The 20,628-nt window shown below is 35.8% G+C and overlaps 1 protein-coding gene across 3 annotated transcripts in view; it reads left to right on the forward strand.

The window, feature by feature from the left end:
* The window catches only part of SLC25A21 (solute carrier family 25 member 21), a 259,220-nt gene that overhangs the window by 179,901 nt on the left and 58,691 nt on the right, over positions 1 to 20,628 (forward strand). For all 3 annotated transcript variants that reach the window (XM_072038477.1, XM_027457585.3, XM_072038478.1), the window contains exon 3: positions 3,130 to 3,213. In XM_072038477.1, the coding sequence (XP_071894578.1) occupies positions 3,130 to 3,213 (84 nt within the window). The remainder of the gene's footprint in view (positions 1 to 3,129; positions 3,214 to 20,628) is intronic.

Genomic DNA, 20,628 nt, shown 5'->3' on the forward strand with positions numbered 1-20,628 from the left:
TGGGATGTTGCTATGGCCCCAAAGGGAGATTGCAAGGTCCCCAGTGACATTAGGAGCAGGAGGTGGGAGCAGCGAGAAAGGGAAGGCAACAGGCCCCAAGCAGGAGGAGATTACACATGGCTTAATGGTTCTGCCAGCAGGCCCAAGGTGGGAACACACATCACAGCATTTTGGCCACAGCAGATAGCCGAGAAGCAGAAAAATGAGAAAGAAAGAAAGAAAGAAAGTTATCTAATGATCATTTTTAGGGCAATCAAGCTCTCAGTAAATGTTTACAGTGTTAGAGCATACAGTGACCAATCTGCCTCCCTGTCCATTCAACATGTCTCTGTTTGCTGAAAAGCACATGATGCTTTTCAGACATCAAAATAATAAATTAGGTTAGAAGTTCACACCCTGATTATATTTATAGGTGAATTTATCTTTTTGTTCTAGCAAAGCTAATACCTTGCAAGGCAGGCGTCCAGCTTCCAAAAATGCATGAAATTCAGGGGTTTTATAATGCTTTTAGAAGGAAATGGATTGGAAGCAGAGAAAGCCATTACGTATCCCCCAGTTGTGTTCATTCCTCTAAACAATCATTAAAAACAGACCAGGTTGTTTACTGAAGTGAATGCTTTCACTCTTTTGGATTATTAAGATTACCAATACAGGCTGCTGCTGCCTCCAGAAAACCAAACATTTTTTCAGCTCTTCCTTGAGCTTCTTATAACAAGTTCTGGTGATCAATTAGCTAGTTCATTAAAAAGTTACACATGATTTTATTAAGGCAAGCAATTCTGAATCAAAGAACCCAATTCGCAGATCTAGGTTGAAACACATAATTGGCATGTATTTTAGGATCACTGTTAAAGCTATAAAAAAAGATTTACTAGGGAAGGAATGGATCCAAAAACCCTAAAGGAAGGAATATGTTACTTGTGTGACTCAGTGTTACAAATGGACTCACTTAATACTAGAATCTTATCTATTTTAAAGTTAAAAAAAAAAAATGCAACTTTAACTTTTTTTAGCAAGAAGTTGTCCTCATGTCTCTTCATCTGAAACAATGAAATTGCTTATTGTATTATTGTCTTTTGCTATGATTTTCATTATTACTATCAAAGACATACTTTAAGTTAATTATTTAATAATTATGAGAAGTTGACCGACTGTAATTGTAAATCAAAATTAAGTAACATACCTTCATTGTGTTGTTCAGATGTACAGTGAGACTGATTAATTCTCAGTTCTACCTACAGTTGTGTATGCGCGGATTGTAGCTGGAAACCTTGCACATGTGCTAGTAGGATAAGCTTGAGGATTTGTAAGGTGAGAGAGAGGGAAGGCACGTTATTCTGAGGATGTTTTGAAACAGTAATGCTTTGTTCTGAGTTTACAAGTGGGTCAAATCTTGAAACTTGAGAAGAAGAGTTTAGGTTAAGAAAGCTTTACTTTTGAAACACTTGAGGAAAAAGCAATTTGCTGGTGAGTTTTTGAAAGAAATTTTCTGTTGTTCTTTAAAAAACATAAAGACTATTTTTGTTTTTCAACTGAGAGGTATAAATAATCAAGTTTTATATATATCAAGATTTGATTAGAATCTACTTTCTATTATAATGTTGATTGCTTGATTACCTCAATGTAAAAGTTTCTGTAGCTGATATTTCTGTTGGGCTTGTGCAATGGCATAGAGGCATTTTCAACTATTAGCCTTCCCTAGGGTTCTTTTCAGACAAAATGTTATGCATCAGCTCTTATTTGAATGTAAGCCTATTGAATAGCATTCTCTACTCTGCCAACTTGGCAGCAAGTTTTCCCGCTAATAAAAGAGGTTACCCCAGATAGAGATCCCAGATGTGCCTGAACTACTTTTATTAGGACTATGGAGGGGCTCAGTGTTTCCTTCTAACTGTTTTCAAAAAAGGTGTGGGCTTGCCTTCATAAGTGCCTAAAGAATTGTATTACATCACTGGATTTTTTTTTCCTTAAAGTGAATAAAACATTAGATGTGTTAGCACAGAACACAGTTTAGGAAATACTGATGTTCATTAGGATAAATGCCTTTTGTTCCAGTGGAAATCTTGGTTTGTTTCTACTAAATTCTCATGAAAAAGAAAACACTGCTGTTTAACACTGAGTTAAAAATACCTTTATACCTTTGCATATTAATGAGATGTGGCCTATGAGTTTCTTGATTATGTCAGTTATTCTCTAAAACTATTTTTTTTGCTGTGTAGAATTTGTATTGTACTTAGTGATAAATCCAACTTATTGATTGACTGATAGAGACTTCTTGTAGTTTGAATTTGCTAATATCAGTGGTTTTTTTTTGTTTGTTTTGTTTTGTTTGTTGTTTGTTGTTGTTTGTTTGTTTAAATAGGCATTCAGAATTTCTCCATGCTATACAAGAAGTAGAATAAACTTTCTGGGGTATTGAATAAATAATATAGTTTGTTAAACTTACTGTTTAACAAATACTGAAATTGTAAATAATATATTTACCGTCTTAAATCATAATCTTTATTTTCCTTTCAAGGCCTTTCTTTTGAAACCTTTATCACTGTCAAAATATGAATAGAGAAAACAAGGTTTTAATTAAGAGAATTAAAAGAATTCATTGCTTTGTTTTATTGTTCATCTTATTAATAAATTACAAAAAAAATGTATGATGCTGTAATCTCTGGTCATGTCCCCGGTTGATTTTTATTGTAATTGCATCAGATATAAAAATAACAAAACTGCACAGTGGATTAATTTAATAGTGAAACACATGACCGTATTCCATTTCAGATTTTCAAAAACAGGGTTTGATTCAAAGACTCCCATTAATTTCAATGGGCTTTGGATCAGGCACAGGGTTAACAGCTTATTTTTCAAACAACTAGAAAGAGGTGTAAATGTCAAAGGTGATAGTTATACTGTGAATTCCATAAACTACAAAAAAACATTACTACTAAAGCTCTAGTTTTCCTTAGTTTAACAGCTTCTATGAAAACAGTGTTAATAAGTATATCAGGAACAGTATATAATAATGAATCAGATACATTAAATAACCTTTAAAACATCTTTTATATAATAATTAGAAAGTTAAAAGTAACTTAAAATCCCTAACTTCTCATGCTGTGATGTAAATTGTATTTTTTTTAGGTTCCAAATTCAAAGAGGGAAAACTGATCCGACCAGTTACAAGAGCCTGGGGGACTGTTTTAGGACTATTTTCCAGAGAGAAGGGTAAGAGTATATGTTTTTAAAATTGTCAATTTTATGTGACCTTTTTTAATCACCTATTTTCCAGACATTAGATCCTCTTTATATTCCACCCTTTCTGCAATTGCCAGAATTTGGCAAACATATAGTCTTACATAATGAGCACAATTTGCAAAGTCCTAACATTACTCACGCTTACAATACAAAATTTTGCTATTAGGATGTGTTTAAAAAACTGTGATACACAGCTGTGCAGAGATACTTGAACAAACTCTGCCTCAGTACTGGGAGCGGGATGTCCACATCAGTGCAGTTCAGTATCTTGGTTCTTATATCTTGTTTTCTGAACTAGTTCAGTCTGAGCCTGAGTTCAGAGGAGTACTTGTTTCCAACCTCTGATGAACTGGTATTCCCAGTTAGCTGTGGTAGGCAGTGTTTCTAAGACCTGTGTGAGTAAAATTACACAGCTTTTCAATTTGACAGAATATGGAAAAGGATTTATGGTTCTTAGTCACCTGAATCGAACTGGATTTAGAAGGTTACACTGTTCTGAGCCAGAGCTTTTCTAAGGGACTTGGGCTCTGATCCAGAGAGGCATTTAAGTACATGCTTAATTTTATGTGCAGTCCTGTTAAAGCTGGTGAATGTAATGGGACTGATCACATGCTTAAAGTTAAGCCTGTTATCCACAGGAGCTCTTTGGGAGCTAGCCTTTAATCAGAGTAACTCTAATTAGTCAATGCCAGTTTTGAGTAGCTGGCAGGCTTTCCATAACAACTTTGTAAATGCAACAGCAACCAGTATTTTGTCCATATATTGACCAAAATGGAATTGTGATCATATATAATGGCATAGATGCCACATATAGAAGCAGCAGAGGTGCAGCAGGGATCAGACTTCTTGTGTCTACATGTTGTACTGGTAAAACATAAGAGAGGCCAGCAGTGAAAATGAACTAGACCAATATTGTTTCTTGTAGAGAGATTTAGCTAAACTACCTTACATAAGTACACAGATAAAGAACTAGGTGGTTTGAATTGCTAAAGTAGAGAGAGTTGTAGAGATGTTTCACTAAAGTTGCAAAGAGAGGAAGTTGTCATGTTTCCCCTTATTTGTCAGTTAGAAACAGAATGTCACATTAAAACAGTCATCAGTAGTAAGCACAAGGGGAAAAGGAGGAGAATTTCAGATACAATATAATCTTAAACTTTGGCTAAAAATAAACAAAAGTAATCAACTAATCCTAACAAACTTCTCTGAATTCTTGAGTCTGTTATTCCCACCTATGCAAATTGTCCCATTTCTGAAGCTAGCTGATTATGACACTTTGGGGGAAGCAAGAGAGATGACTGCAAAATCTTTAAGTTAGTGGAAATCTTGAACCTAAAATGAATTATTTTGAATTCAATTCTTGAACCTCTCCTTGGGTGATCACAAAAATATGCAGAATAGAGCACTAAGAAAGGACTTCATATTTAGATACCAAGCAAATAAAAACAATATATGAGGTGTCCAGATTCAGGTGTGAACTAGGAGAAGGGTAAAAGAAATTCTTTTGTGTCCCTTGTTTATTGCATATTGGCTAGCCCCAAATAAAATCCCCTTCAGCACTTTACTGATTTTCAGAGAGATCCAATTCTTTTTATACTGACTATATAAGGGATTTATGCACCTCTCTCCAGCACTCAGAGTTGCCTACTGCCATATGTGACTTTACGTTAAGTTGATAACAAAAAAAAATCATGAAATAAGGGAACATGTCAGAAAAATAAATGTTACTAGTGGACTGCACCTGAAAATATTTACATTTGAGAATAGTGCTTATGCTCTTCTGTAGTAACATTTTCAATAATAGCAACTATGGTGAGCTAGAATGTCTAAGCCCAGTTCAGACAGGTAAGATATGTCTAAAGCCTTAATTTTTTGACCTTGTTCAGGTTATATGAAGAATAGATTTGGGGGATTGGCCTAAAGTTTAATTTGCTGCAATCTCTCTTACTGAAGACTGACCAGTCTTATGTTACTGCAGCATTATAGTAACAATCTAGTGATTTCATGACAAACTGCTTCATTGGAAATGGTGGCCAGGATTTCTTTAACCATCACTCTGATTTTCTCTGTGTTATAAGGAGAATTGCAGATAAAATATTTCCACTAATAGAATTCTGTCCTTTTCAAAGAATACGAGGTCTCCTTTATCTTCACAAAACAATAAAAGTTTCTTAAACAAAAAACACAGGAAAAAATAAAAAGCCTCTACAAAAGCTCCCCTCCCCCACCTCCCAAACTTTGAAGAGTTCTTTAGTTGGAAATAAATATTCTCCACAGGGAATTAAAATCTTCAAAGAATGATCCATCCCTTGAACTCTTTTCTTGTCTTACAAGAAAACAGGAGCCACAAAACATAAAATTTAATTGAGACTCACTAAAGGAAGGGTCAGTCTAGCATAGCATTAGAGGTGGCATAGCTGTCTATTAAATGGAATTAGGAGTATCTACTTCAGGACTTTTGCAGACTTGCGTTGGAACCTTCCAGTCACTTCCAATTGCACAGGGACTGCAGCTCTGTGAATCCTCTCCTGTGGTGACCAACCTTTGTTTAGCAGTATTTGTTAGGAACTTTGCATCTGAATTTCTCTGGTTTCATTTACGAGATGCTGTATGTATTGACAGATCTTTGACAGCAAAGGTAAAACCACCAGGAGTATATCTGTTTATTGAAGAGTGACAGCTTTACAGCTAACATAAAAATAATCTGATGTTTATTGGGGAAAATGTTTGGATAGAGGATTACCTGCAACCATTAACAGAGAAAGCTTTTCATTCTTTTCAGGTCCTACAAATAAGGACCTAAAAGGTCCTTAGAGGTCCTAAGGGATTGATCATGTTTGTTGACCAATGTTTGCATTGTTGCCATTTTTTTTCACTGCATTTGTAATCACTCACTTCTTTGATAATGACTTAGGTTTGAATAGAAAATGTCAGAAACCAAAAGCTGAATGTATATGTTGCATAACAGTCTAGCTGAATGTATATGTTGCATTTATATTAAAGACACATGGTGTTATCTCATATTAGGAATGGAAATTATGCCCATCTGCACTATCTTAATTTAGAGTTGCACTAAAATGATGAATACTGTTATTTTGGGTCTGTAAACAACTTTGTTCATATAAACTTAGATTTTCATGAGCTCATAATTTTAACAATAAATGTTCTGGCTTACAGTTGGCTTTTTTGATAGGCACCCAGTCAAGTGCCTGTTACTTTCTCATTCATTGTTTAGCTTGCCTGAAACAGAAAGAGTAACAGTGTCCTGGTTTCCAGTTTTGAAACTCAACATTTGAGAAAGTTACAGTTTAAAGGGTTGTTAGCTTTTCTTAGACCTAGATGGTCCTGGGAAAATACAAAACATAATAGTCATTGATCATTTGAGACCTCATTACTTCTGCTGAGTTATTTGATTATGAATGCTGAATTTGGTTTGGGAAGGAACAATTACCTCCTAATAAAAAAGCCCAATAAGCTTTATAACTATTTCTGTCTTCTTCTCAGCATTGCCTCATACTCTCATACCATTCTCTTATACCTATAAGTGCCTGCCTGTATGACCACACACCTTTCTTTTAATAAGCAGCACCCTGACTCATACATTAGTGGGATTAGGCTTTAAAGCTGCACAAAACTTGTCAGCTATGGGTGGAGTAGATGGGAGAACAGCCAAGGCTAAGCAAGAGCTGGATGAATGCTGAGTTGTCAGCAAATGTGCAGAAGCTGGAGGGTTCCTGGCTTATGTGATAACAGTGAGCATTCATTGATTAAGGAATTTGCTAGCACTCTCCTTTGTCTTGCCTCTATTTCTTGTCCGTCTATCATGGTGACAAATGCCTGAAAGACTACAGCAGTGCTCTTGAGACCTGGCTCTCCCAGGTAGCTGCAGATGATGCTCTGCTGCTTCTAATTGCCAACAGGTCAGGAAAGGAGACTTGCAGGATTGCCAGCCCTACAGGCAAGCTTCAGCCTCTGGCACTCACCAGCAGTCATCACCGCCCATTCCTGGGGCCCAGCTGGATGTATGCTCCTCCAGCTGGGCTGAGGAGACTTATCAAAAGGCTGCCAAATAAATGTTATACAAGATACAAATACTTGGCTACCCTGTGCATGAATTCTTCAATGAAATTGCCGACCGGGGAAGTGTGACATGGTCAGTCATGCCAAAAATCCCTTTTCCCAGCTAGCAGCTATGAAGCAGAGATTCATTTCCACTTACTGGAGACATAAATTCCTCTGGTATCAAAAGACCAGACTTAGGCTCTGACTTAAGTGCTCTGAGGCAAGCAAAAGTGGTAGATTAAGATGTTATTTCCTCCCATAGCTATCTACCCCTCTTTGATTTCTTTTTAGTACTTCATACCAGGAGAGCAGAAGTGAACTTGTACCCATGCTCACTTGCTACCTTTGGGAACCTGGTTTCTTCATATAGACCCACCTGCACTGGCACTTTCAAAGACCTGTGATCTAGCAAACTGAAAGCACATTTTCCCTTTTGCCCACTACTACAGGAACAGTAACTTCCATGTGAACCCTGAGAAAGGGGTCTAGCACTCATACTTCAAAAATACCTATACATAGTTCTGTCTCTTTTCTAGCCCTACAGGTCTGCCCTACAGGTCTGCCTACAACCAAATAATGTACAAGTCTTGCTAAAATCATAGAACCATAGAATCATAGAATGGCTTGGGTTGGAAGGGACCTTTCCCACCATAGGCAGGGAAGCCATCAGGTCGCTCAGGGCTTCATCCAACCTGGCCTTGAACACCTCCAGGGATGGGGCATCCACAGCCTCTCTGGACAACCTGTTCCAGTGCCTCACCATCCTTACAGTGAAGAATTTCCTCCTAACCTCTAATCTAAATCTCCTCTCTTTTAGTTTAAAACCATTCCCCCTTATCCTGTCATTATCTGATTGAGCTTCCCATCATAAGTCCCCTTCAAGTACTGAAAGGGTGCAATGAGGTTCCTCTGGAGCCTTCTCGTCTTTAGGCTGAACAGACCTAGCTCTCTCAGCTTTTCTACATAGGAGAGGTGCTCCAGCCCCTTGATCATCTTTGTGGCCCTCCTCTGGACCCACTCTAACAGATCTTTGTTGTGCTGGGTGCCCAATGCGTGGACACACTACAGTGCCAAAATATCTTTCTGTACCTATCCTGATGAATCTGTGTAGACCATATATAGCAATATATAGTATATCACTAATTTTCCTTCTCTTTATCCCACATGTACAATTATTCTGTGGGTCACGTTATGCTTTATCAGTGTCTTTGTGACATACTGTTGAAAAAAAAGATCACATTCCCATGTGAAATAATATCATCTGAAACTAAAAATATTATCGAAGCTTTGTAACACCCTATGAGAATTATAACTGAGATTATGAAGGACAGTGTGTTGACTTAAACTGTGAATCTCTATAAAATTTTTGTGGACAAAAATGAGTCTTAGAGTTGAATTTTTGAATACCTGAATCCTGATGCTTGCTTTGCATATCTTTGAAGAAGAAATCTCAAATTTAGGAAATCTAATATTTGTGCATTTTCAGGGAGAATGAGCCTGAAAAATATAGCTGAGGTAATCACAAGTTCTTTTAGTACATAATTTAAAATAACAACTGTTGAATCTATACATTTACTTTCAGAAGTGAGGGACTCCATTTGCTTTGACAATTCTTCCATTCATTAAGATTTTGATATTACAGCCCCTCTACAGGCAAACAGTGGCATTTCTCAGCCATCGCACTCACTTCTGAAGAGTACTTAGTGTGGTTTCTAAGACAGGATTCACGTGGCCTTCTGGGGAACGGTGCTCATGAACCTATGGAGAAAAGAAAAAAGATGTCTTAGCAGACTTCAGACTCTTGGTGCCACATGGTGAAAGAATTTCAGAATTTTTCTGGGTAATTAGCAGGAGTTCCTTTTTCATTATCCACAATGTATACATGCAGAGTAATATACTGCATAGCTGTTCTTGATGCCATTTAGTCTAACTTTGTCCCATGCCTTACTCTATATAGACCTATGTGTAATAGCATATCATGGTCTTACTATTTTCAGTTTCATTTGGTTGTTTATTGTGGTTTCAAGACATAACATTTAAATAGTGGAAGAGTCCTAGTTAAAATTATCAATTATTATTATAAGACTGCTTTTAAGATTAGAGACAAGGAGGACAGAAAAGTTAACTGACAGATTTTTCCTGATTATTTACTTTAAAATTGTGATTTATACTATGCTTGCAAAGGTTTAGATCAAGTATGGCTACAAAGCAGAGGTCTTTAGTTATGGGAAGGTGATGTGTATTGCACTATCTTAATTAAATTAACATCTGCATTTGATATTTAAACTTTGTCTCATGTCCCAGTAAAGACAGAAAAGATGTCAGGAAATTCTTATCCCTTCTAGTGTTTTAAAATGCATGTATGCATGCATATGCATGCCTATTTGTAAAATATTCATACATTTACTTAGTTTCTTAGTAGACAACACTTACCCAGTTCATAATCCAGTGAAGTTTTGCCAACAGTCCCAAGTGACTCCGGATGCTTTTTGCAACATTAGTCAGTCATGAGAAGAAGGAAAAAAAAAAAAAAAAAAAAGAAAACTGCTCTTTTAATCTCTAGGTCTCAAAATGCTCTACAGAAGAAAGAAGTATCGTTATCTCATTTATCTCATTTATGCAGATGGGGATACTGGGGTTTAAGGTGCCAGGCAATAGACTAGGTCTGGACAGGAACATGAACACAGATGTTTGTCATGGAGCAGACTGGTACTGGGTAATTTGTTTGCCCCACAGTAACATGTTAATATCAGAGCTCTGAGGAACATGTGTGTTGGACATAAAATTGCATTCTTTCATTTAAGCTCCTAATTCAGAAGGGGTCTGAAGACTTTTGGCAATCCCTTTTGTGAGGTGGTTTGTCCAAGGTCATACACAGAGCTAGTGGCAGTTTTAAGCCTGTAGGCAGATATCCTGACTGCCAGACTGGTGCCCTGTTCAATGGATTGCACTGTCTGCAGATAGTCAGCAGCATTTACAGTGATGTTACTGTCATCAGGTTTTCATCATTCTACTCAGGCAGGAATTCTCTGTTCCTCACTGTAGGTTCCCTACCCCCATCTTCATATGTTAACACTTGAAAACATAAGAAATGGCTCTGGAATGTGAAAAACTTTTATTCCCAGTTTTATGTTTGTAGCTTTCTGAAATACAATGAGGTTGCACTGGTGTAACTATCGGCAGCATTTTGCCAACCACATTTTTATTACTGATGGAAGGACATTTTACTTACAACATTTGATCTGGTATATATGGCAACAGAGTAAACAAGGACACTTAGGGAATCACTTATGAGAATCAGCTGCTTTAAAGATGAAGTGCATGTTCATTTATTTCCCAATATGAACAGAACAGAACACAATAAAATTATGTAAATCTTATAAGCACCTTAGTCATAAACAAGCCAGACGTTATCTGTCCTTATTCGTTACTGTTTGCTGTGGCCACTGGAATGGCCAGTTTACGCTTGTTAAGTGTCTGGTTTGTATTTTTTAAAAGTTCAGGTTGTATTTTTTATGTTTCCAATTTTTTCACCATCAGTTTGTTTTAATCTGAAAGCTATGATTCCTTGGGTGTCTGTGTGTTCTACTAATGCAGCATAAATTCAACTCTTTATATTACTATATTTATAACAATAGCTCCTATGGGTTCAGTTTGGAATTATATGACTGCATTATAAGATTACAGTAGTAAGGGGATACCTACTAAAGGTTATTTACAATCTATCTTTATCTACTCTAGTTAGCAAAATAGCAGCAGACTTTTAATTTTTATTCCTTATGATTTGAACATTCAGGAATATTTATCATTTTACCAATTTAGGTTCCTGCTGCATTCAGACATATTAGTCATTTTGTTTAAAGAGATCAAAGTAATAATTTCACATTTTTAAAAATCTCCTGTTAGCCTACTGTATGGAAAATATTATACTGTGCTGCATCACTGTACTTTCTGAACATGTTTATGTTCTCTGAGTGTGAAGAACGTAACTGCCAAATTTAGTAGACTGGGAAAATGGCCGTGAATGCCTCCTGCTTCAGCAAAGCAGCTCAGCACGAGGGGCTGCAGTGTTTGGCAGCTGTGACTGGGACGTTTCCAAGCAGAGGCTTGTCCCTGGGGCCTCAGCAGGGGCAATTTTGCCCTGCATGGGACCGTACTGTGGGGCTACAGCCAAGCCCCAAGCCCACGGCACTTGGAGAGGTGGGCTCCAGGCAGAAAGCGGGCAGCCAAGATGCTGAGCAGAGAGCCATCTAGGGTTGGAAAGCAGGGAAGGGCTCACACACCCCACTCTGTGAGTGTTGCCCATCTGCTTCATTGGCTTACCCAGAGCTGTAAGAAAATTCTCAACTAGCGCAAAGCTTTTAGGTGGGGAACCAAAACAATACCAACAGTAGTCACAGCTGAGGCTGCACATCCTCTGAGTGAAGATTTAATGAATTGGTGTTTTAAGATTAAGAGGCTGAATTCTGTTAAGTCATGCATCTGGATCATGCTGCTTCTGGGGGATCTGTGCCTACACAACTTTCTTGTTCCAAAATGGCATGTATATGCTGCCATCAGAATCGCCAGGACTTAAACTTGTATTTAAAAGAGCAGAAACAGCTTTTAGCCCTGACAGAGGATCAGAGTTTTCTCAAACCTGAACCCCATGCAAAGCTGTCATGCTCAGCTGCAAGTAGATAAAAGAAACTGAAATCCATGCACTACACTTTTTCTTATCAAAGGTAATAGCTCTGAAATCTGATCGTGGCATTGTCAGTAGTCAGCTGTCAAAATTAACTGTGTGTCTGTTATGCAAATCTAGCCATTAATGGTTAACATTTCATAAACATAATCACAATAGCATATGCACATTCAGATGCAAAATTAATTTCAGTTATATGTTGAGGTTCTTTTAAAGGCAAATTGTTTATTTCTCCATGATTTGCGATTCTAGTAGCGATTAATTGTTAACCTATTCCTTAAAAGAAAAATTCCACTGTATCAAGGGAAAAAACAGTGACCAGAGAACAGATAAATCACTTTTATATGCTTGGAACAGCTGACTTTACACTTTTATTACATTGTTTGAAAAAGCATCTTTTCATCTGGAAGGAATCAGTTTAAAATGTGATTGTCAACACAACTAAAGCAGCTTTCTGTTTAAAATGGCTGCTTGTGAAGCTTAGAACTATAGCTTTGCCAAGATTTTCTTTACAGACATTAGTTACTAGGACCAAGAGATTTTAGATGGGATGTTCACAGGAAATACCTGGCAGACAGCGTAAAATGCAAAGTAAAGCATTTTTATTTAGGTTGTAGGAAACATGTATGTGAAAATGAGCAGCAGCGTTTCAGGTCAAAAGCCTTCTTTTTAAAATAGAAGTCTGTAAGTTGTAAATTGAAGGGGAAAAAAGAAAAAAACCCAGATCAATTTTTTCATGTCTTGACCTAACTAATCAGACAACATTTATTTAGTATATTTATATTGACTATATTTAATATTTATTTATAATGGCACAATTATACTGCTCTCTAATCAGCATGTCTTTACCTCATCTAACAATTTTCTTCACTTGTTACATCTGAAAATAAAGCTTTGTCTCTTTTATGCCAATCCTTCTGATTGCTGTAATCCTCATTTGTTTATTTATATATAATTCTGCTTTATTTGAATCCCTCTAGTATTTAATCTCTAAAATATGCAAACAAAAATTCTATGCTGAAGTACTGCATTCAGTGATAAAATATTTTCACTCCTGGAATAATTGTGCTTTACACTATATAAATTTGCTCATAATTTTGACTGTAAATAATGAAGTTGTAAGACTAATACCTATTAGAATATGTAGACTTTTTTTTTCAATATGCATCATTTTCATGGTTTTGGGGCAGTTTAGATATAAGATTTCTATAGCATTTTTATTAACAAATTTGTATTATGCAAATGAAAATATAGGTATCCTCCATTTTTTTCCTACTAAAGTACTTTAGCTTTTTTCTTTCTTAATGTTGGAAAGTGAGTAGCATTTTAATGAGAAAGTTTTAAAATGCATTTTTGTTAGGAGGAGAAGCTTTCCCTGGCAGCCGTCTCTGTTGCTGAGATTCAGAGCTGCCGATGCAGCAGTAAGTGCTAGGTACACCAATCATTCCTCTCGAAAACCATCACCAACTGCTCTTCTGTTTGCAATATTCTTTTTACCCAATTTGAAGGCTTTCTGTGTGCCATGCTTCACATTCTGAAGGAAATTTAGTAAACTAATTGCTGAGAATATCTATGCTTGACAATGGAGGAGGAACTGTTCATCTCAATCAATGCAAAAACTCCAAACAAAAAGGCAATGTAAATAGCTATGAATATTTGACACTTATGTGCAGATTTTCCATGGAATGCATCTTAAATAAAACAAGGTAAAATGGGGAATTAACATTACATATGGAAATATTTTAGAAGAGTATATTTTCTGTATAATGCTAACTCATATTTCAGGGCACATTGCAATCCATATGACTCTGAGAATCAAACTGTGAAAAACAAATAGTCTGCTGGACTGTCATGCCATTTGCCTCTCTCAAGAAAATAAAATTCTAAATACATACGATGTGGGCTTTTTAGCTTTCACATTCTTTGTTTATGCAATTTTACTCACAGTCAGCTGCTTTTACCACATAAATAAAAACTTTAATGCAGTGCAAATAATTTTCTTTGATTGTAAAAATGCCTACATCATGAGTACTGTTTGTGTAACATGCTGCATCTTCTTACAGGAGTCCATGCATATAAGCACAGAAGTGTACAGTTGCATTCTCTTTCTATCTAGCATGGAAAGTTCCTTTCATGGTAAAGCAGGCTGACACTCCATAGTAAATTTCTGAAGCTTTCATGCAGCATATGGGACAGTAACTCTAACTGAAAGATCGGCTCCAGTTATGAATTCCCATATGAATGGGAATTCATAGAAATTCATAGAAATGCCTTTTTTTTTTTTTTTTTTTTTTTTTTACAGTTTGCCTTCACTGTTTGTTTGTTTTTGCATATTTTGTCTTTGCCTGAACTTGTGTATCCACTGACTATTAGGCATTGGGTGTCCTAAGTTCATCAAGATTTTTCAGGCATTTTTTAATCTGATAAACGGATTTTTCCATAATAAATAGACACTTCTTCATCATAGGAATTTGGTAGCCAAAACTATCCAATCACTGTTCTCTGTAGTAGTTGAACTCCATGGCAGGAAGAAATACTTCTATGCTCCAGATTATTCCTAATGTATGTGCAGGCTCAGATTACTTACTACTAAAACATTTCTTAATAAAAGTTATTTTTTTCATTCTTTGAGTCCATCATAAAATAATTTTATATCTTGATTTAACAAAAGTCAAGTTTCAACCGATGTATTTTATATGAAAATAAAAAATCCACTCATTTCTTCAAGTAAAAATAGAAATTCAAATAGTCTTCTGCATAAAATACCTTATCAAAAAAAAAAAAAAAAAAAAAATCCATCGATTTTTCAAAAGCTTATTTTTACACTATTTTTATTGGGAAATGCTGTCTATCTCTGGTATGAATTACCATTTAGCCTTATAGGTAATAGTTACTCTTTTGATTGTTACTGTGATTTAAAAGAGTCAATTTTATGGTTAAAAGTAAAATATCAACTAATACGCATTTGAGCCTTTGTTTTAAAGTAGTCTTGCATAACATGTCTCTACCTTTGAAAATACAAAAAAAAAAAAAAAATGCATAATATTCAGATTTGTGTATGTTTATTAGTTTAAAACATATTAAACTATTTCATCTCATTTTTTATCTTTTCTTCATAAATTAAATTTTTAAATTAATTAAAAATCCCTTTTAATTTTTTTTTTGTCGTTTAAAAGTACATAAAAAGCAAACCAAAACCTTCAGTTACATTTCAGAAATGTTGTGGATATTAAATATAGTGTTATGATTTTAAGAAAAATAAAACGTCTCCACCAGGATTTCAACAGCTGATATTAATAATTTGTAAATAATAAATATTTTTCAAGGCTGTAATAATATTTTTATACCTCTAGAATTTTAGACTTCAACAGAACAAGAAAATTAAGTGTTTTTATACAAATAACAGTTTTCATAGGCTTTCTCAGAAAATGTATAGTAGTAATTTTATCTAGTGTTGCATTACAAAAAAAGTTAAAGGGATTTAATTTATTCACGAGAAGAATTATAATGGTGTAAAAGATGAAAAAAAAGAACTAGTGAGCAGTTCCACGCTGGAATAGTTAGGAGTCCTTGAAAAATGCTCAGAATCGATTGAAAAAAGTTGCCCTCAGCATCCTGTTGAAGGGTACAGGAAAATGCAGTTTTAGAAGTAAGTCTTTCTCAGTTACCATGAGGGAATGCCTGGTATTTTGTCTTTCTACTGAAAAGGATTGGTTTTCCCTTGATTGTCATCAGTTTGCTAGGTTGTCCTGCTATTTAAGCTATTAAAGACTGGTGTGCTGCTTGGTCTCAGGTGATCCATAAAAAGGAATGAAGGCTTGGGAAGGTAAACCATCACCAGACTGGCTCGGTGTCTCAGCCTTCCATGACGGAAGCTCTTTGTTAAGAATTGTTGGCAATTGCAGCAGTTTCCAACTGAAGATAAAGAGCCAGCGTTCTCAGATAATGCCCTCGATCACACACCTGATGACAGACTCCTGCATGCAAGTTTTTTCAGGTGCTATGTTTGCTCAGTAATCCTTCGGTGCCAATCTTTTCTAAATGGTGAGCAGGTCCCGTCAGTAATGGACATCAGCCATTGAGCTTGTAATATTTGTCATATATCAGGTTACGGCTTTGTTGCTGCAGTGTGATGAATGGATGCTGTTATGCTTAAAGAATATAAAGAAGTGCTATAAATTTAGCAGTCAGTACTAAATGAGTTGCTACTTTAAGGGCCTGATTCACATCCTTCTGAAATCAATGGAAAGTATGCTGTTGACTTTATGGTCTTTGTATCAGGCCTTTAATTTTCTTTGTTTTCTAAGAAATGGAATCCAAGGCTGTCATTAAAATAGTTTCCCATTTCTCACTCTATATGGTTTTACACCTAAGTAATAATTTTAATATAAATCTTATACAAGATTATATCCTACGCAAGTTTATATCCTACACAAACAGTTTGATTAAACATGGAGTCATACAGACAGTTGATCACAGAACCTGATAGGTCACACATGAAAGAATCAAAACAGAGGGCATTAAAAAATTGGTAACATTTTGAGCTGTTAAAAATGAATACAGTCTTATATCTTTTTTTTTTTTTTTCATGATCTTAGTTATTCCTATATCAGATTTTGAAGACAGCTTTGTTTTTATGCTTCACTTACTTGTTGACATTATTCTGGAAGTTATTCTGATTGAAGATAATGTTAAAAAATTATGATGCATCTGTCCTTGTTCAAAGTCTGAACTGTGTTTCATGTGAATTTTGTGAGAACTTCACATAGAATCCATAGCAGTTATAATTTATTAAAATCCTTTCTGGCGACAAAAAAAAATAATGAATTTCCTTTTTGTATTCCAGGACATAAATAAAGCTAGTACATGTGAGAAAACAAGACCAGGTACAGCTCAAAGATATGCAAGATTTAGACCTTGTTTGTTGCTAGCTTTGAATGTACAAAAATTTAAGTTGTTAATTCTAGCCACATCCATAAACATTCTGTGTAGTTGCTTACCTAAAATTTAGTATGTTTTCTACAGCAACTCCTATTTCAAATGACATAATAGATACTCTGCTTCTGGGAGATACATATCTCATTTACTGTAAGACTGTCATCTTACCATAATATAGACAATAACATAGGCTGCTTAAATGTATATGCATATTTTTAATTGATAAATAATCCCCTGAAGTTCAACCCATAATTACCATAAAACTCCTAGTTTCATACTCAAGGTAGTGGTAGTACTATAAAAAGATTTACTCCCTCCCATTATTTATATATGCTCTCTGTTTATATTATATATCTTTTGTGCTACCATGGAGATGATCTAAATCAGATACAAAGAAGAAAAGGAAAATAGAAGCTGCAAAAGATAAAAAAAAAAAAAAAAAAAAAAAAAAAAAAAAAAAAAAAAAAAATAGAAAAGGGAGCAGGCAGGAGAAATACACTGAAATGTCTGTAGTTTCATGAGTTAACACTGAGAGACCTCCTCTAAGAAATACATTCTTAACAGATATTTGACATAGACAAAATCTGGGAAGCTGTGGTTCTTGGAGGAGCGAGAGTTTCGTACCAGAAGATGACACAAAAATAGTACAGGAAGAATAAAAACTTCCCAAAGTGGACCTGAAAGAGTACAGTGTAAGATTAAGACAATCTGAAAACTGGAATATGTTTTTTTGGTTTATGTAAGCAACAGGATTTATTTTTCAGTAGAGGGGGAAAAAAAAAAAAAAGGCAAATCTGAATGCAGATTACTCAAAGTGCTCCAGTCCTGTCTCTTACTGCTTAGATTATACAATTCATTTTAAACTCCGTTTTCCTAAAAAAGAAATCCAGGATCTTTGACTAGTACACACTGCTGCTGCTTACCTACTCCTTAGAACATTCCTTGATTCCTTCTGTGCTGGGTAGGTCATTTCATTCAAAATGAAGCTCATATTACCTTTCAGAGCGTAGCACGTAAATTTGCTTCTGTCCTGCTGTGTGATCATTATAGTCTGCAGTGTCGTGGGCTCTGTATAAACGCTATACTTTTCCACATTCATTAGTGACCTGTAAAATTATTTAGCAAATTCTTCAACACTACCTTTCTAAAACTTTTCTGTCATGTTGCTCAAACCTGTGTTTAAGACAACATATTAAATTACACGATTTTTAATTTTAGTTGCCCAAGGTTTTAAGACATCCAGCATGGAAAGCAGAATTTAGACACCTATAATTCTGTCATACAAGTAGTATGCATATAATGTGCTAACAGGTGTCTAACAAGCCTTTCTTCATGGAAATTGTTTAAAATTGTTTAAAATTTTGATTTAGGTAAGATTGTTTAGGCAATATTTGAAATGTATGGGCTAGTCATCATCTATTATACAATTTTTCCTAATAATTTTTTTTTCTAAAAATTGCAACTCTTTTCACTTGTGACAAGTCTTGTTTTTAATCTTAGAAAGAGTTTTCATTGTCATAGTGAATGTTGCAGATAGCAATGATAAAACCTGGGGATGTTCAGTAGCATTCCAGCTAACCTTGGATGTCTACATCTTAAGTGATGCATAACCAAAGTTTCTGCTTCTGTGACCTGAGACCACCTGATAAACACCTGTGAGTAGACTATCTCTCACAGGAAGAAGATAATTATAAAGTATTAAATAAGTGCATGTGCAACAACAAAAATATCTAAATGATGCTGCTTGCCCATCACTGAAAAACAGATGAGCTAAGAATTCTGTTAGCCTTCAGGGTTTGCTGCTGACTTCATATGGGTGCCTGATAATCATTTCATTAGAAAAGAAACTAAATTAAGCACCTGTTTAGCAAATCTTTGAAAGCATCCTTAAAAGTGTAATACAAGATCTGCTTTGTCCTTAGAGCCTTCTATGATGCTTGCTTAGCAGCCAACCCAAGATCATCCTACACAGGGGATACTTAAGTGATAAAGCTGCCCAGAGTGGTGCAATAAGGAAGGAGTCATGGTCAGAGCACCACTACACATGTACATATTTCTACAAATTCAACCATGCCAGACCCCAAGGGGACAAAGGGCAAAGTGTTGCAAGCTAGGGTGTGGACAAGGCCCCAGGATTTGGAAAAGGTGAGTAGAAAAGCTACTGGAAAGCAGCTTTGTGAGTTGTTTATTAATAAAGCTACTTATAAAACCAGTCCTGCACAGATATATTTTAACTACACCAGGAAATCTGTACCAATAATTATGGCGTCATGAAAACTGATGCACTATTCCGTGAGCAATCTATAAGAACCTGTTTTTCCAAAATGTGATTATTCTTTTATTTTAGAAAATCAAAATTAACCCAAGTTAAACTATTGTTTTTGGATCATACCAGAAAGCTTGGATTTTAAAATGATGAGACAAATAAAAAAGTTATATCCAGAAAAAAAAAAAAAAATCACATAAGCCTAAAACTTACATTGTAAGAAAGTTCACTCTGTTGCCAGGTGGAGATACTTGATAGGCTCAATCCATTTCTAAGGATTTGTATACCATGTCTAAAACAAACCCTTATGTAAAGTATGTTTGTGCTTCGTACCTTGTTTTTGAAAAATGATACTCTAAAATATTTTCCTTTATGCAGTGGAGATTGCTACTTCTTCTGTACCCAAAGAATCCAGACCCTTTGCTAAAGTATGATCTACCACCATTTTACAGACTCTTCGCATAGTCATAGGGGAAGGAGAGTAGAGATGGTAACACTCATTTCACATTTCTGTTCGAACTTTGTGTACTTAAAGATGTGTTTGTCCAGAGATCATGGCCTGTGATTCTGTGATTGTGCATCTGGATGGAAGTGTCATGGCTTCTAATTGTATTCCTTAAACTCTTCATGGCAATAAGTTTACTAAAGAAATCCCTTGTGGATATGGAAAAGGGGAATTGAACCTGACTGTTAAGAGAGGTAACCAGTTCCTCCTGCCATTTTCCGTGCAAAATAGTAGGTGGTTGTCTTCTTGATTGTTAGAGAAGTCAGTGTCTCTTTTTGAGGGATGATTGTGAACCATGAATCATAAATGAAAGAAACTGTTTCCCATGGTGCCATATACACAGCAGTAAAACTTGGGATATTAAAGTTTCTGTAGATGCCATGAGTGACCACTAAGCAAAGTGAATCTGAGTCCTGTAGTACCACATGCATGGGAAGCTTATCATTTGCAGCCCCATCTCTGCTCATGAAATAAAGTTCTCCTCTGCTTGTTTAAAAAAGCTGTCTGTTAGCTTGAGTCTGTAGAGTTCCATCAGCCTGTTTCTTACCCAGCATTGCAACACCTCAGGTACCTGGGGTTACAACACCTTTGGCAGTTACAGCATCCTGAATTATTTCATCCTCGCTTCTCTCCCCAGCATCCCCTGGGAAAATGAACACTGTAAAAGCTCAAGTGTGCATGTCTACCCAAAGCTGTAGTGAGCAGGAGCTGTGATCAGAAAGCAGGCGGGATGTCTTGCCACAGACTTTCCACTTTGAGAGGCTATGGCATGTTATGTTATTGTCCCATAATATATTATAGTTATTATAATATATATATATAATATTGTCCCATTAAGAGTTTCAGTGTTGGACTCAGGTTCTCTGTGACTGAATAATGAAGGACTTGAGGTTGATGAACCACAGCACAGGGCATCCAGTCTGTAAGTAGTAA

Source organism: Anas platyrhynchos, chromosome 5 (assembly GCF_047663525.1).
Source record: "Anas platyrhynchos isolate ZD024472 breed Pekin duck chromosome 5, IASCAAS_PekinDuck_T2T, whole genome shotgun sequence".
In the NCBI taxonomy this organism is placed as follows: Eukaryota; Metazoa; Chordata; class Aves; order Anseriformes; family Anatidae; genus Anas; species Anas platyrhynchos.